Source organism: Lissotriton vulgaris, chromosome 8 (assembly GCF_964263255.1).
Source record: "Lissotriton vulgaris chromosome 8, aLisVul1.2, whole genome shotgun sequence".
Lineage (NCBI taxonomy): Eukaryota > Metazoa > Chordata > Amphibia > Caudata > Salamandridae > Lissotriton > Lissotriton vulgaris.
This window is the reverse complement of record NC_141696.1, coordinates 1,289,734,711-1,289,752,127: the sequence shown is the minus strand read 5'-3', so window position 1 is coordinate 1,289,752,127 and position 17,417 is coordinate 1,289,734,711. Positions and strand designations below refer to the sequence as shown.

Genomic DNA, 17,417 nt, shown 5'->3' with positions numbered 1-17,417 from the left:
GGGTGGTGGGTCCCAGAACACTCCTTCAGAACAGAAGAAACCTTATTGTCATACCTGTAAATAGGTGGGCCATTACAAAAGTGATGCCAGTTGCCCTAAAAATAGCAATAAGGAAAACATACCCCCAGGTAATACTCCCAGACCTCCTGTTACCACTAGTGGTAATCCCCCAGGTGGTGGGAGTGCCCCCAAGAATGTGGTGGGCATTACTTTGGGCAATCAGGCGGATTATGGCCTAGCCAGATCCCCTGACACCACTCTTGTCTGTGAGACTGGCATGGGGTTTGCCAACTTCACTACTGGTCCCCACATTTTGGGAAAGTATAGACAAGAGCTCCTAGTCAATGGTCAGAAAGTTGAGGCATTCAGAGACACAGGGGCCAGCATCACCATGGTGATTGACCATCTGGTCCCCTCTGCTCAACTGACCCCTGGTTTTACTTATCAGGTGACAGACATTCATGGAGTGAAAAGAAGGCATCCCATGGCAGTAGTCAAGCTCAGCTGGGGTAATGTCACAGGGCCCATGAGAGTGGCAGTGACAGATAACCTACCTGTAGATTGCTTACTGGGGAATGACCTGGAACTCTCAGCATGGGCTGAGGTGGAGCAAGAAACCCACTCCAGGATGATAGGCCTATCCAGAAGGTGTTAGTGGGGCAGTATAAGTTGCAGCCCCAGTCCAAGCACCAGTCCTCCCTGAAAAGGTTGGAAGGGCATTGGTAGCCACTACCCAGGCTCAGACAGACTTCCCAGAACAGGATAGGAGGGCTGTGACAGTCACAGCCCAAACACAAACTGAGTGCCCTCCTGAAAAGGTTGGCAAGGCTGTAATGGTCTCAGCCTCCACTCAAACAGATAGTGTTGTGAAGCCTGAAACAATGGATCACTCCACTCAGACAGAGAGCATTGAGGAGGAAGAGAAATCTCCCTCCCACCAGACTCTAGGAAAGGATCAGCCTCCTCAGGGAACTGATCTGACCTCTTGTGAAGGAACTGCCCCAGAGGTAGTCAGGCCTAGCCTGGCAGAGCCCCTGATGTCAGTGGACCCTTCCAAGGTGGGACCCAGTCTGGAGCAGGTAACCTGCCCCTCTCTACCCTGCCTCAGTCAGCCCAGGGCTGAAGAGGTCAGGGAGGCCAGTGGTGGACCCCAAGGGACCCCCTGTCCAACAGAACCCCTTAATCAACAGATTAGGATCACTGAAGCTGGTAAACCTAGCCAAGTGAAAATAAATCAGACTCCTGAGGGATCCCCCTTAAAAGTAGTTAGGGACCTCCCACAGCTGGACACTGTTGGGCACAACCAAACATGGGGCCTAAAAACCCCAGACCTGACCTGTCCCTCCAGTAAGCCAAACAGAGGGACTCAGCCTCCAGCTTTAGGTAGCCAGAGGCTGACCCTGAGAGCACAGTGCATCTCAGCTAAGGAAAGAAAGGCACACCTGATGGATGGTGATTGGAGGAAGTTGAGCCCAAAGGTAGAGGAGCCTCACTTCAGTACTCCATCCCAGCATCAGCCTTTTTCTTTCCCAAGACACACCAGAGACAGAGATTCCCTATGGTGGAGACCCTCAGATACCCTTAGGGTGAGGGGTTGCCTAGTGGACCATGACACAGGGGGAAACCAAGCCAGAGCTGGTCCTTCCTTATATGGCCACTTAGGTAATAGAGGCTTACCTGGACAAGGATAGCCTTATCTCCTTTCGTTTGGGGGGGGGGTTGTGTAGGAAGGTACATCCTGACTATGGTTGCCCCCAATTTTTTTGCCCTGTGTTTTAGCTGGTTTTTGACATAGTCGGCCTGGGACCCTGCCAATCAGGACCCCAGGCCTACTGCTCTCTCTGTAAAATGGATTCCATGTACCTTAGGTACATTTCCAATTGGTACTGGGCCACCTTATCAGACCCTGTAACTCAGGGCATAGGTGTACCCAGGGCCTACCAGGGACTGAAGCATGTATTATGCCACCCCTGGCTGGCCTCCTAAATCTGACACAACTGGCTGCATGACAGCTGGGGCAAAGTCGTGTAATCACCCTTTGCTGTAGATATAGTATACCTATATCTAACCCTAAAAATGGACACACAGATTCCTATCAGTCACTCCTATGGCAGGCCTTGACAATCCTGAAGGCAGAGTGCTTGGAATCGTGTGAGATGGTGCTCTGGCATGAGCTGAGCCTGTCTGCAGCTTGCGGAACCAAGTCCTAATAGCTGTTCCATGATAACGCATACCATATACTCTTAAGTGCATTATAATCCTCGCGGTTAAATGCTATCTCTGGTATTGCTTTATCAAAACATGTCGAGTAAGGTGTCATACGAATTGGAATACTAACCCCTCGCCAATTCTGGCGGCGGGGTTAGCATTCCACCCTTCTAGAGGGACACGACATGTATGTAACTGTGAACCCCAGTTAAAGTTAAACGAAGCCTCAGCTCCACAAAATGGATGCTGCCACCACAGACACGAGTCTGACCTCCTGCTGCTGGGAGTCCTTCCAGCGAGGAGAGCTTGGACAAAGGGTTTCCTGTCCGGGGCGGTGCTAGCACCATCCCAGACAGGGTTTTGTGTATCCTAGGTAGGCAGGGCTTTACAGGAAGGTGACTGCTGAGTGGCACCCCGGTGCTCACTACGCATAGGCCGGTCAGAACCAGTTCCAGGGGCACACCAGCCCCTGGCCTGGGGGAAGTCCGGCATGGGAGAGGGGTGTAACCACCCCCTTCCTAGTCCCACCCATAGGCAGGACCTAGTCACCGGGTCAGCCCCTTTTCTTAGTATAAAGATGGGAGCGGGCCCCCTGTTCAAATTAGATCATCTTTGGAATCAAGACACGACTTTCTGCAAAAGGACTTCAAGATTTCTTCTTCAAGATTCTCCCTTGTGACTAAGGAGTAGTCACCCTGCATCCGCAGGCACCATCTTAAGAACACTGCGGTCTGCTGCAAGTCCTTCCTCCGGAATCCGACTGCCCAGCTCGACGAGACCCGGCTTCCCTGGCACCTCTGACCTCTACTCACCCTACAGCCAAGCTGAGAACCGTGAGTGCGACGAGACCTCGAGGGACCGGCTATCGCCAAGACTGCACGACTTCTTTACAGCGCGCCCGCCAAGTGACCCTCTGGTGAGTGCTTTGGGGTCCGAGAAGCCCCGACCCTGAGCAGCTCCAGCACCGAAGTACAGCCTCCCAGCATCTCCACGATCTGCGTGGGGCCCTTCTGCTTTTTGCTGCTCACCGCGTTGTTTGGCTACTAGCCCGCTGGCTTGTGGCCTTCTGAACGATGCCCGACGACATCACTGCTGCTGGTCTGGTTGCTCCAGACTGGCCCTTGCTCCCTGCCAACAGAGGAGCACCCCGGACCCTCCTGGTCCACTCAAGACGCCATTTTAGGTCCACCGCGTGGGCTTGAATTAGCCAAGGCTTTGTTGCCCAATCCTGGGTCCAGCGACGCCGACAGCTTCATCCATCGTGGGACAGCTCGCTCCTCCATCCTGGTCGCCGACAACGCCTCCTGGTCCGTGAGATCTGCAGAGCCCAGCGTCGCCCACTCACCTAGTCGAGGTGACTACCATCCGGTGCCCTCCTGGTGCCACCTGACTACTGGCTAGTAGTCACGAACTTGGTCCCCTCTGCTTTCAGGTGTCATCCATCTTCAAGATCCAGGCTTGGATCACTTCGAACTCTCTTCACTGGTCGCCTACCAGCATCTTTCTTCCAGGCTCCTGGTCCGTCTACGAGGATTCCCGACGTCTTTTGAGACCTATGCAGCTGCAGCCCCTGGGCTAGGTAACTTCGGCATTTCGGTGCCCCAGCATAGCCTCACTATCCAAGGGTCAGAATCCACTTTCGTTTTCCTCCTACCAGGTCGGGTTCGCCCGAGAACACTAACTATGTCTTTACTAGCTACCATAGACTTTGTCCCGCATCACGCGTGAGAGTGCACACTCTGCACCCGAGTCCCCTGGGTCTCCTAGAAGTAATCTAAAGATTCTATAGTCAAGTCCTAGCGATTCCAAAGCCTATTAGTACTGTACTTACCTGCTAGTAATTTCGCATTCCACTTTCAGAGTATATGGTTTTCCGTGCCCCTAGGGCATTTGTATATACTGTGCTAACTTAAGTATTTTCGTAAGGGTTTTGTGTTGTGCTTAGTACCCTGTCCTCATAAAGAGTATAGGGCTGTTGTGATTTTAATAAATACACTGTTTATTTTCATAACACTTGTGTGGTGTCCTTTCACTTGGTGTTCAAGGGGTATATGTGTGGTATAACAGCTGGCTTAACACGCCCTCTCGAGTCTTTAGCCTTAGACTGCTCGTATCCACGCTACTAGGATTGCTGGTCTATAAGGTTGACTTACAACCAATCATCAATAAGGGTTGTCTGGACTGATACATAGTGTTCACTAGAATAGTGAGCACTGCATATCAGGCCAACTTCTCACACCACTTACTTAGTATATGGTTTGTCGTGCCCCTAGGGCACCATTGTAATTTGTGCAACTTATCGTATTTTTCTTAAGAGTCTTGTCATGTGCTTAGCCCACTGATCTCATAAAGAGTTCAGAGGTGTGTGTTAGTTAATAAATATCTTGTTTTTTCATAACTACCTGTGTGGTGTCCTTTCATTTGGTATTCAAGGGGTTATATGTGGTAAAATAGCTGGCTTCACATGCCAAAAGAGTTTAGCCTAAGATGCTTTGTCCATGCTACCATTAGGATAGCTGGTCTATAAGGTTGACTTACAACCAATCACCATAAGGGTTGTTTGGACTGATACAAGGTGATCACTAGAACTAGTTGTGAGAAGTTGGCCTGATATATAATGTTCACTATTCTAGTGAGCACTTTGTATCAAAACAAACAACCCTTATGGTGATTGGTTGTAAGTCAACCTTAGACCAGCTATCCTAGTAGCGTGGATACGAGCAGTCTTCGGGCTAAACTCTAGAGGGCGTGTTAAGCCAGCTGTTATACCATCACATATACCCCTTGAACACCAAGTGAAAGGACACCACACAAGTGTTATGAAAATAAACAGTGTATTTATTAGAATCACAACAGCCCTGTACTCTTTATGAGGACAGGGTACTAAGCACACAACAAAACTCTTACGAAAATACTTTAAGTTGCAAAATTTACACAAATGCCCGAGGGGCACGAAAAACCATATACTATGGAAGTGGAATGCGAAATTACTAGCAGGTAAGTACTGTACTAATAGGCTTTGGAATCGCTAGGACTACGTTACTGAACCTTCAGATTACTAGTAGGAGGCCTAGGGGACTCGGGTGCAGAGTGTGCACTCTCACGCGGGATGCGGGACAAAGTCTATGGTAGCTAGATTTCACAAAGTTAGTGTTCTCGGGCGAACCCGACTAGGTAGATCGAAAACGACAGTGGATCCTGACCCTTGGATAGTGAGGCTATGCTGGGGCACCGAAATGCCGAGTTTACCTAGCCCAGGGGCTGCAGCTGTGAAGGTCTCAAAAGACGTCGGGAATCCTTGTTGACGAACCAGGAGCCTGAAGAAAGGAGTTGCTGGCAGGCGACCAGTGAAGATAGTTCGAGTGATCCAAGCATGGATCGAAGATGGATGACACCTGAAAGCAGAGGGGACCAAGTTCGTGACTACTAGCCAGTAGTCAGGTGGCACCAGGAGGGCACCGGATGGTAGTCACCTCGACTAGGTGAGTGGGCGACGCTGTGCTCTGCAGATCTCACGGACCAGGAGGCGTTGTCGGCGACCAGGATGGAGGTGCGAGCTGTCCCACGATGGATGATGCTGTCGACGTCGCTGGACCCAGGATTGGGGCAACAAGTCTTGGCAAATTCAAGCCCACGCGGTGGACCTAAAATGGCGTCTGGTGTGGACCAGGAGGGTCCGGGGTGCTCCTCTTTTGGAAGGGAGCAAGGGCCAGTCTGGAGCAACCAGACCAGCAGCAGTGATGTCGTCTGGCGTCGTTAAGAAGGCCACAAGCCAGCGGGCTAGTAGCCAAACAACGCGGTGAGCAGCAAAAAGCACAAGGGCCCCACGCAGATCGTGGAGATGCTGGGAGGCTGGACTTCGGTGCTGGAGCTGCTCAGGGTCGGGGCTTCTCGGACCCCAAAGCACTCACCAGAGGATCCCTCGGCGGTTGTGCTGGATAGAAGTCGTGCAGTTCTGATGATGGCCGGTCCCTCGAGGTCTTGTCGCCCCTACGGTTCTCAGCTTTGCTGTAGAGGTAGGTAGAGGTCAGAGGTGCCAGGGAAGCCGGGTCTCGTCGTGCTGGTCGGTCGGATTCCTGAGGAAGGACGTGCAGCAAACCGCAGAGTTCTTAGATGGTGCCTGCGGATGCAGGGTGACTAATCCTTAGTCACAAGGGAGAAATCTTGAGAAGAAGTCTTGAGTTCCTTTCGCAGAAAGTAGTTTCAGGATTCAAAGATGATCTAATCTGGAAGGGTCCCCGCTCCTGCCTTTATCCTAAAGAAAGGGGTGGGTACGCGACTAGGTCCTGCCCTAGGGGTGGGACCAGGAAGGGGGTGGTTACACCCCTCTCCCATGCCGGACTTTCCCCAGGCCAGGGGCTGGTGTGCCCCTGGAACTGGTTCTAGCCGGCAGATGCGTAGTGAGCACCGGGGTGCCACTTGCAGTCACCTTCCTGTAAAGCCCTGCCTACCCAGGATACACAAAACCCTGTCTGGGATGGTGCTAGCACCGCCCCTGGCAGGAAACCCTTTGTCCAAGCTCTCCTCGCTGGAAGGACTCCCAGCAGCAGGAGGTCAGACTCGTGTCTGTGGTGGCAGCATCCATTTTGTGGAGCTGAGGCTTCGTTTAACTTTAACCGGGGTTCACAGTTAGATACATGTCGTGTCCCTCTAGAAGGGTGGAATGCTAACCCCGTCGCCAGAATTGGCGAGGGGTTAGTATTCCAATTCGTATGACACCTTACTCGACATGCTTTGATAAAGCAATACCAAAGATAGCATTTAACCGCGAGGATTATAATGCACTTAAGAGTATATGGTATGCGTTATCATGGAACAGCTATTAGGACTTGGTTCCGCAAGCTGCAAACGGGCTCAGCTCATGCCAGAGCACCATTTCACACGATTCCAAGCACTCTGCCTTCAGGATTGTCAAGGCCTGCCATAGGAGTGACTGATAGGAATCTGTGTGTCCATTTTTAGGGTTAGATATAGGTATACTATATCTAAAGCAAAGGGTGATTACACCACCTTGCCCCAGCTGTCGTGCAGCCAGTTGTGTCAGATTTAGATGGCCATCCAGGGGTGGCATAATACATGCTTCAGCCCCTGGTAGGCCCTGGGTACACCTATGCCCTGAGTTACAGGGTCTGATAAGGTGTCCCAGTTCCAATTGGATAATGCACCTAAGGTACATATGTCAATTTAGTGAGAGAACAGCTAGGCTGTGGGTCTGATTGGCAGGCCCACAGCCAGGGAAAGTCGTAAACCAGTGAAACAAAAGCAAAAAAAATCTGGGTGATCATAGGATTGCAGACCCTACTCTCCTACAATCAGGGCCCCAGGTCAACTAAGTCGAAAATCCAGCAAAACACCAGGCAAAAAAAAGTTAGGGGCAACCATAGTCAGATATCCACCTTCCTACAGGACCCACTAGCCAACGGACTAGGGATCGCGAAGGAGTCTCGAGCTGCAATGCAGAAAGCGGGACCACGGGACACATGTGGAGTGTAGGCCTCTAAGCTTTAATGCAAAAGGTGCTCGGAGCAAGGGCAACAAATAGCTCAATGCACAACTTAGGGAAACTTCAGGAAGTAGGTGCACTTGCAAAATTGCAGGATGTCCAGGAGTTCCGGTACCACATCTCTCGTGATAGCTACAGGTCTCGGCTTCGCTGGGTTCTCGTGTCAGCCTCGGAGATGTCTGGAAGTCCAAGTCCTGTTTCACAGATTCTTCGGGATCCCACGGGAGCCTTGAAAATGCAGACCGGCAAGATGCTTCTTTGGTGCCTGTTTGAAGAGGAGAGTCACTCCTTGACCCCAAGAGAGATTTCTTCCGTCTTCCAGTCGATATGGAATGTCGAAGGTCCAAGATTTCTTCTTCAGAGTTTCGTCCAGGGTAATCTAAATTCCTAGTGACTGGGTTCCTATACTAATACCAAGTTTAGGGGTTGGACCAACTCTAGGGTCCCACCTATAAGAGGACCTGGGGAGGGGATGGTTACACCCCTTCCCCTTTGCCCAGTTTCGCGCCAGAGCTGGGGCTGAGTGCCCCAGCAACCGGTTTGAACAGGGAAATGCATGGAGCACCTTGTGTGCCCCAGGCAGTGTTTGAAAGGTATTCACTGAATGCAACCCTTCCTGTCCCAATACACTAAAGCCTGTCTGGGGAGGGGCTGCCACCTCCCTGGACAGGAAACCTATTGTCCAGGCCTCCCCTGCCGGAGTTTCGTCCATCAGCCGAAGGTCAGACTCGTGTCTGTGGCAGCAGCATCCATTTTGTGATGCTGAGGCTCTTTTAAACATTTACCGGGTAAGTAAGTGTGTACATGTCTTCTCCCTCTAGAAGGGTGGAATGCTACCCCCGCCGCCAGAACTGGCGGGGGTAGTATTCAAAAGTGTTTGACACCAAACACAAGATGTTTTGATAAAGCCAAACCAAAGTTAGCATTAACAGCGAGGATTATAATGCACTTAAGAGTATATGGTATGGCTATATCATAGAGCAACTATAAGGAAAGGATTCCGAAAGCTGCAGAGGGGCTCAGCTCATTCTAGGGCACCCTCTCACACAAAACCAGTCACTCTGCCTCCAGGATTGTCAAGGCCTGCCACAGGAGTGACTTACAGTTGATCATGTGTGTGTATATATATTATCTAAGTACGGGGTGTTTACACGACCTTTCCCAGGCTGCAAGTGCAGACCTGTAGTTTCATTCAGGAAGTCTTTCCAGGGGTGGCATAATACATGCTTCAGCCCCTGGTATGCCTCTGGGGTACCTATGCCCTTCGTACCTAAGGTACCATATACCAGGGACTCATAAGCGTTACCGAGTAACCAATCTGGTATGTACCTAATGTACATGCAATCATTTTAGAGAGAGAGAACAGCTAGGCTGTGGTCCTGATTAGCAGGGCCACAGCCAGACTAAAGTCGATAAACCAGTGAAACACAGCAAAAGGTGGGGGTAACCATAGGAAGCAGATCCTACTCTCCTACACTGAGCTCAGGAGAGGAATGGGAGGAGGATTGATACCCTCTAGAGATCCAGGATGTGTCTGAGGAGATTATGGACTGGTATGGGGAACTTGGGGAAGCCAGTGGTCTGGATATTTCCCCAGACACTGGCGTGCTCTTTACTCCTAAAGTGGCCACAGAGGAAGAGGCATTTTATGCCATGGTGGTTAAGAGGGCAGCTGAGGTCCTTGGACTGGAGTTTCCCATATCAGGTCAGGACTATTTTCTTGACAGAAATTCTTCAACCTGGGGCTTTCACCTCTTAACCCCAATTGCCCATTAATGGGGCACTTATGGACGTCCTTCTAGGAACATGGTCTAAGCCTAGCACAGTCGCTCCTGTGAATAAGACGATCGCCCGGCTCTGGGCGACCCAAAGTTCCTCAGCCAACACGCCACTCCAGAAAGTTTGGTGGTGCAGGCCTCTACTTCTCAGGGCGCATTCCCTTCCGCCCCTCCGGATAGGGAATCCAAGAGACTAGACTCATTTGGGAAGATTATGTTTTCTTCCTCCAGTCTGGCATTGAGGTTGGTGAATAACGCATGCTTATTGGGTTTCTGCCACTCTCTTTGGAAGACTGTTGCGCAGGTGCTGCCACAAGTCCCGGAGGAGGCCCAGTCTGTGCTCTCCCAAGCTGTCAAGGAGAGAAGCAGCTATATTCACCATACGCTGTGATTTGATACGACCGATTCACTACGCAGGTCTATTTCAACGACGGTGGCCTTGAGGCGCTACACCTGGCTTCGTACAATTGGCTTCTATGGGGATGGTCAGACTATTTGATGTACATGCCCTTTGATGGAACCCGCTTTTTTGGGGAAAAGGCAGATTCAGCCCTGGTCAGTTTCAAGAACTCTGGAGCTATGACCAGATGCTTGGGCCTCTCCTCCTCTCCTCGTTGCCAATATTCCTTTTGTCCTTTTTGTGGCAACGGAAGGGGTTTCCAGCCGCGTCAGCCCTATCCCAGCCACCGCCCCGCACAGACTGCCCAAGCAGTACGTGGACGTTGTACATTCCGTCCTCTGAATTAGAGGCTAGAAGTCATCTGCCACACTGCCCCCATCAGCCCCAGCCTCCAAGCACTCCTAGGCTGATTCTACAGAACCACACTACTCCAGTGTGTGGGAGAATTCATCATCTCCCCCGCTGGAGATCTATAACAGACAAGTGGGTCTTGCTGATTATCCAGGAGGGCTATTTTCTTCCTTTCCTTTCTTTTCCTCCTACTATTCCGCCAACTCAGGAACTGCTGGCAGAGGAACATTTGAAGTTGCTCCAAGGGGAAGGTACAGCTCTTTTGGCCGAAGGAGCAATAGAAAGGGCCCAGCTTCAGAAGTAGGTAGTGGCTTTTATTCCTGCTACTTTCTAAATCTGAAGAATAACGGGGCTTTGGCCCATTTTAGATCTTCGGACAGTCACTCTCTTCCTGAAGAAGGAGAAATTCAAGATGCTCACTTTGGCTCAGGTCTTGTCTGCCCTAGCCCAAGGAGACTGGATGCTGGCATTGGACGTGCAGGATGCATATTTCACATTCCCATCCTGCCGGGCTACAGGGGTTACCTGTGGTTAAAGGTAGGCCACAAGCACTTTCGGTTTACAGTGCTCCCCTTCGGTCTTACCAGTGCCCCTCAGGTGTAGACCAATGTGATGGCCTGGGTTGCAGCTCATCTGCGAAGGTTAGGGGTTTCAGTATTTCCCTCCCTAGATGACTGGCTGTTGAAGGCAGGCAGTCATCTCCCACCTTCAGACTACGGGGGACCTACTGCGTTCGCTGGGGTTCTCTGTAAACATGCCGAAGTCACACCTGACTCCTTCTCAGATGCTCCCTTTCATCTGAGCTGTTCTGCACACAGTGCGCTTTCAGGCTTATCCGCCTGAGCAGCGAGTCCAGGATATTCAGGTTATGATTCCGATGTTCAGCCTCTATCCTGGATTTCGGTTAGACTGACTCTGAGGCTGTTGGGTCTCATGACCTCGTAAATCCTGTTGGTATGACACGCCAAGTGGCGTATTTGGGCTCTGCAGTGGGTCTTCAAGTTCCAATGGCACAGCATCTGGGAAATCTCACTGACGTGGTTCAGATCTCAGAAGGAACTGCAGTGGTGGTTAACGAACCACAATTGGGTCAGCGGTAGACCTCTCTCTCTTCCCCAACCTGATTTCACAGTTGTGATGAATGGGTCTCTTCTGGGATGGGTAAGCCACATGGGAGAGGCGGAAATCGGGGATCACTGGTCTCCGGCGGAGACGGGACTCCATTTATACTTGTTGGCAGTGGCGGCTGGTGACATTTGGAAGTGGTGAGGCGTAAAACAATTTTCGGACTGAAACACACTGGCATGGTACAGGTATTACAGCGTGTCAGTGTCAAATAAATGTACCGAATCTGATTTGTGGCTCAGATAATATTTTGCCAAACAATGTCATAACTCAATCTCAAAATCAAAAAACTAAAAATCTGCTCTAACAGATCAAAATATTAAGACTCCATCCACTACCAGCTAGGCCCTCTTACCCAGCCAAAATTTCACCAAGTATGCTGAATATAGCACATGAAAAACGAGCGTGTCCAGCAGAGACTAAATACTATCATCTGTACATCTGTGGCACTAGAGGCTGTTCAAGTTTCTAGATCTAGAGAGAGCACTGAGATGGAACAGCTACATGCTCTGATGAAACGCTCGGAATGACTGAATACGCCTGAAATATTGGAAAGGAATAAATGACAACAACAGACTGTCAACAGCACAAGAAAGGCGTACCCATTATAAAAACTGGAGAGCAGAGGCATAAGTAATTAAATGGGAAGAGAGTTGGAGATAAAGGAGGTAAAGTTGTTATTCAGATTTCGTAAACACCACAGAGGAAATTAAATGGCAAACTAGGTGCAAGACGTGGACCCAAATAGGCTTTGCATTTTTGAGTGGGAACTTGCGAAATTGGGCAGACTCGCTGGGTCAAGCAGGAACCTGTGCAAGGGGAGCCCATAAAAGTACTACGTTCTTTTTCCAATGATTACCGCCTCCCTTTTGCCCTGGGAATCATTCATTTTAAACCAGTTTATTATGCTGCCCTACTATAGTGCAATTCCTAGTCAAAACCCGCTGCATCCCGTTGTAATCTGGTAATTATAGACAGTTTACTAATTAAATCCCAGCCCCATTCAAAGCAGCTTCAAGACAACGATACATATTCATAACCTGGAACGCCGAGGCAGCAGAAAACGGCCGCTCTGTGTTGTCCTTGCCCTTTTGTGCTTCTCCCCACATTGCTTTTTGCCCCATGAGCTGCTCCCTGTTCCACAGTGCGCTTTCTCTCACCCAAGTGCTTTTGACCCCGTCTTCTGTGATCCATCCGCCCACCTGTGTCCTCTGTGTTGTTTCCACCCCCGCTCTCTTTGTTGCTTACATGCCATACGTATTGTTTTTTATGCTTTGGCGCTAACATTTTTTTTATTTATCAACCCAACTTAAATCAGTAAATAAATAGGAAAAAACTGCAAATTTTTTGAGCGCATGTATGCGCGGTGCACACGCCTACAAAATAACACCCACTGCACCTCTAATGCAACTTTTTTTTGTTTTGTTTTCTCTAGTCTTGCAGCACAGCATCGCTAAAAACAATTGGCAAAGTCAATAGTTCCCAAAGACACGGCAGATTCGATTTGCCAGTGCTTGTTTTGAATGGCTCTTGCTAAAAATCCTCGGTTTTTACAAGGGGTTCTACAGACAAACTTGTGAAAATTCGAATATTTTACGATCTGAGAAGTTTCGGCAGAAATTGAGTAAGTGCACTTTAGAAACTGTGTGATGCGTCCTCTGGGCTTTGTTAGTGTTTGGGAGGACGGAGAACCGACCGCTAAAATCACTGTAGACAACTGACCACACACACAACACACATGCATGAGCACACACACACAACCTCCCCCAACCCCACCCCCCAGCCGTGCAAGCTACGGGTAGCAGACCTTCAAATTAGTAAATACATTTTTATCGGGGCGTAAAATCGGACTGACTGCCTCATAATAATACAAATAAAAATAAATGTAAAAAAACTTACCTTGGCTTGGCTTCCCGCTCTCGACTCGAGTCCTGTCCCGAGGGCCGATACTGCAGACTCCCGCGCGCCATCCTGGATTTTTTTGAATGCCTCCCTCGTCACCGAAGGCTGCAGGCAGCCTCCCTCCCCTCCATGGCAGCCGGCGCTGATTGGTTCGGCCGGCTGCCCTAAATACGTCATGTCTCCTACTCTGCATGCTGCAGAACGGAGAGTGGGAGGAGGCTTGGGGGAGCGGCTTGCCCACTGTTGCTAATACTGTCTGTTTGGACAGCCTCTCAGGCTGTCCAAACAGTCCGTATTCACAACAGTGGGCAAGCCACTCCCCCAAGCCTCCTCCCACTCTCCGTTCTGCAGCATGCAGAGTAGGAGACTGAGGCTCGAGGAAGTTTGCTGACTGATTTCTCGCCGTGCGAGAAGGGCAGGCAGAAACAAATGGTAGTTATAAATAAATAACTACCATTTGTTTCTGCCTTCTTCTCGCACGGCGAGAAAACAGGGGGGGCGGCGCCCAAACGCCCCCACGGTAAAACCGCCACTGCTTGTTGGAGCTTTGCGGGATTCGGTTGGCATTGAAAGCATTTCTTCCCTCTGTCAAGGGGAAGTTGTTGGAGGTGTTCACGGATAACACCACCGCCATGTGGTACTGCAACAAGCAAGGCGGGGTCGAGTCGTGGGGCCATTGTCGAGAGGCCCTGCGTCTCTGGACATGGCTGGAACAGCTGGGCATAACTCTGGTGGTTCAACATCTAGCAGGTTCTCTGAATGCCAGTGTGGATGATCTCAGCCGTCGATGCCTTCGGGATCACAAATGCCGTCTCCAGTCGGAGGTGGCGCAAGGTCCCTTTCAACAGTTGGAAGAACCTTGGTTAGATTTGTTCACCTTCAAAGAGAATGCACAATGTCAGCTGTACTGCACGCTGGAGTTTCCAAGGCGCTATCGCTCAGCGACGCCTTTCGTTGCAAGAGGAGCTTAGGCCTGTTGTACGTCTTTCCGCCCTTACCACTCCTACCCAGGGTTCTGAAGAAGATCAGGAGCAACAGGGCCCAAGTCATCCTTGAGGCGCCAGACTGGGCAAGGAGAGTCTGGTACCCAGAGCTTCTGAGCATGAGTGTCGATCCTCCAATCAGGCTGCCCCTTCGGGAGGATCTTCTGTCGCAGCTGCAGGGGAGGGTTCTCCACCCGAATCTGTCATCTCTGTTCCTCCATGCGTGGAGATTGAGCGGTTACAGTTGATGGCCTTTGACCTTCCTTCCGAAATCTGTAATGTATTCTGGCTGCCAGGTGTCCCTCCACTAAGTCGGTATAAGCCTGCCGTTGGCGGAATATTTTATAATACTGTATAGAACGGTCTATTGGCCCTCTTTCTGCTTCTCTTTCTACTGTCCTTTTGTTCATTCTAACCCATGCCCAGCAGGGCTCTGCTTTGGGAACTCGCAAGGGTTACCTTTCTGCTCTATCTGCTTTTTTTTGCAGCTGCCAGATCGGCCCTCTCTCTTTAAATATCCCATTGTAAATAGATTTATGTCTGAAAGGATTGGTTCATTTATTTCCACCTACACCTTTTGGTATGCCACAATGAGACCATCATTTGGTCCTCACTTATCTTATGTGCACTCCTTTCGAGCCTTTGCACAATTGTCCACTCCGGCTGTTGACAATCAAAACAGCCTTCTTAGTAGCAATTATATCAGCTTGGAGGGTGAGTGAATTGCAGGCGTTATCCAGCTCGCCCCCTTATCTCATGTCCTTTCCTGACATGGTGGTGCTTTGCGCCAGGCCATCATTCTTACCTAAGGTTGTGACCCCATGCCATCTGGGTCAGTCCATTACTTTGCCCACCTTCTTTGCTCCCCCACATCCCCCTAAGGAGGAGGACCGTCTCCACCGACTGGACCCAAAAAGAGCATTGTCTTTCTGCCTTGACCGCACAAGAGTTCTGGGTGGATGACCAACTCTTTGTGGGATATGTGGGAGCAAAGAAGGGAAAGGCAGTGCAGAAAAGAACCATCTCTTGCTGGGTTGTTTTCTGTATTAAAATCTGTTATGCCTTGGTGAAGAAGCAGCCTCCTGAGGGATTAAGGGCCCATTCCACCCGGGTAGAGGCTGCAAATACGGCCTTGGCACGTGGTGTCCCAGTTCAGGACATCTGTCAGACAGCGACGTGGGCATTGTTGCACATGTTGGCAAAACATTATTGCCCTGATGGTCAAGTGCACAGGGAGGGACACTGTGCCCGCTCAGTTCTGAAGAACTTTTTAGACTAGCTCATGAGTCCACAACCCACTGCCGGGATGGTATAGCTCAGGTATCTGACTCAAAAGTAAGGAATCTGCAGCTAGAAGTCTTTGTCAGATGAACAAGTTGCTTATCTTTGGTAATGCATTATCTGTTAGAGACTCTATATAGCTGCAGATTCCTTACAGCCACACCCATGCCCCCCGCTTCACGAACTGATGTTGTAAATCTAGGGTTACTACCCTTTCAGGGCCCTAGTTTTGCACACATTTTTTCGTCAGTCACCTCATGGCTCTGCGCTTCTAGCGTGGAAAAAACGGAAAGTACTGATGCCAACGTGCTTGGGTGGCGCCTATGTAGGCACAGCGACGTCATAACCGATGCCAACAATGTCATGCGGAGCCGAATGGATCCACCCGACATCTTGCGCAAGGGGTATTACTCAGCAAAAGTTTCCTGATCTCGCCTGATGCCTGCGGAATTCAAAGATAAAGAATCTGCTGCAGCTAGATAGGCTCTCTACCAGATTATGCGTTACTGAAGGTAAGTAACTTGTTCATTGTGTTCATATCTCTGGGTAGGAGATCTACCAATGTGTTAGCGAATGTTTATAATAAACACGTATTTTTATAACTACACTGTATGGTTCTTTTTCACTTAACCTACACTAAATACTTAGTTCTGATAAAACAAGCTGCTTAACACTCCTTCTGGACTAAGCCTGAAGGCTGCTTTCCACAGCTACCACTTAGAGAGCTTTCTATGGTTGTCTAAGACCACTATAATCACCATAACGGTTGTCTGGATTAGTGCAGGGTGCTACACTTAAATTTAAGTGTGCCCCATATACTAAGTCAGCCTCCTACACAGGTGGACACAGCTAGTATCTTTGGTGGCACTGGGGACTTTTGTAATTTGTTCCTCCTTCTTCTGCCCTCAAACTCGCATCCTCAAGTACATGTGAGATATTATGACTTGTGGGAATGGACAAACAGGGGCTTGACCTCTGCTTTTCAAATTTTTATGGCAGCAAGTGCTAAGTGTCTTGGAGTCTAGCTGCGGTGTTGATTAAACCTGGTGTGAATCTGGTAGAGCACCTTATGGCCTCTGACAATCCCAGGAGGTGGCAAGGGTTCCTTATGTTACCAGTGAGTCTAGCTGTTTGACCTGACCAGTATGAATTTGTACTGGTGTGCCTACTCAGTCACTTATGTTGGGCAGGTGGCCTGCAATGTAATCTATAGGCGCTCCATAAATTTACTGTTATCTTTTTATGTGTGTACAGGATTTATAGGCAGCCTTCCATCACCAGGGGAGGAGAATCCTTTCCTCAGGGCTAGCTGTATCTCTAATTGGCTGTTGATTTTAAGTGCAATTCCGGCAGTTCCTATAAGAAATTGAATGTTTATTTATAATGGTTTCTTTCCGCAACCTTAATTTTATTTTAGGGTGTTTATGACTGATAGGTGTGGGCTTTGTGTTACTGTATGATCAAATAATTAATTAAATGATGGAACATGATGCATTTTATGTTGTAGGTGTATTATGTTGACTATGGATATATTGAAAAGATTCCTCAGTGTCACCTCTGTCCATCTGTTTTGTATCCTGAAGTACCCCAGTTCGCCATACCATGTGAGCTGCACAACATTTTACCTGTGAGTTGAACCTTCATTGTTTCATGAATATTGGAGCTTTAATGTTTTACTTAATTGTGGCAGTCTACAAAGGAGTATATCTCTGTGACTACTGAGTTTGTTTGGGCTGTATGTGATCTGTAATGCCTAGCCAAAAGGCTTTTGCAAGTATTTAAAGTTAGAGGACATGTATGAAGCCAAGATTGAGATGCTCATGCTGATAAAGCAAGTGACATAGTATTCTTGCTATACAAGGTGGTGCAGGCAGTTATTCTTTGAA

General features: G+C 49.5%; 1 protein-coding gene across 1 annotated transcript in view; it reads left to right on the top strand.

Moving 5' to 3' along the window:
• The window catches only part of RNF17 (ring finger protein 17), a 2,333,865-nt gene that overhangs the window by 1,871,412 nt on the left and 445,036 nt on the right, over positions 1 to 17,417 (top strand). The window contains exon 31 of the mRNA XM_086933472.1: positions 17,039 to 17,158. Coding sequence (XP_086789598.1) covers positions 17,039 to 17,158 — 120 coding nt within the window. The remainder of the gene's footprint in view (positions 1 to 17,038; positions 17,159 to 17,417) is intronic.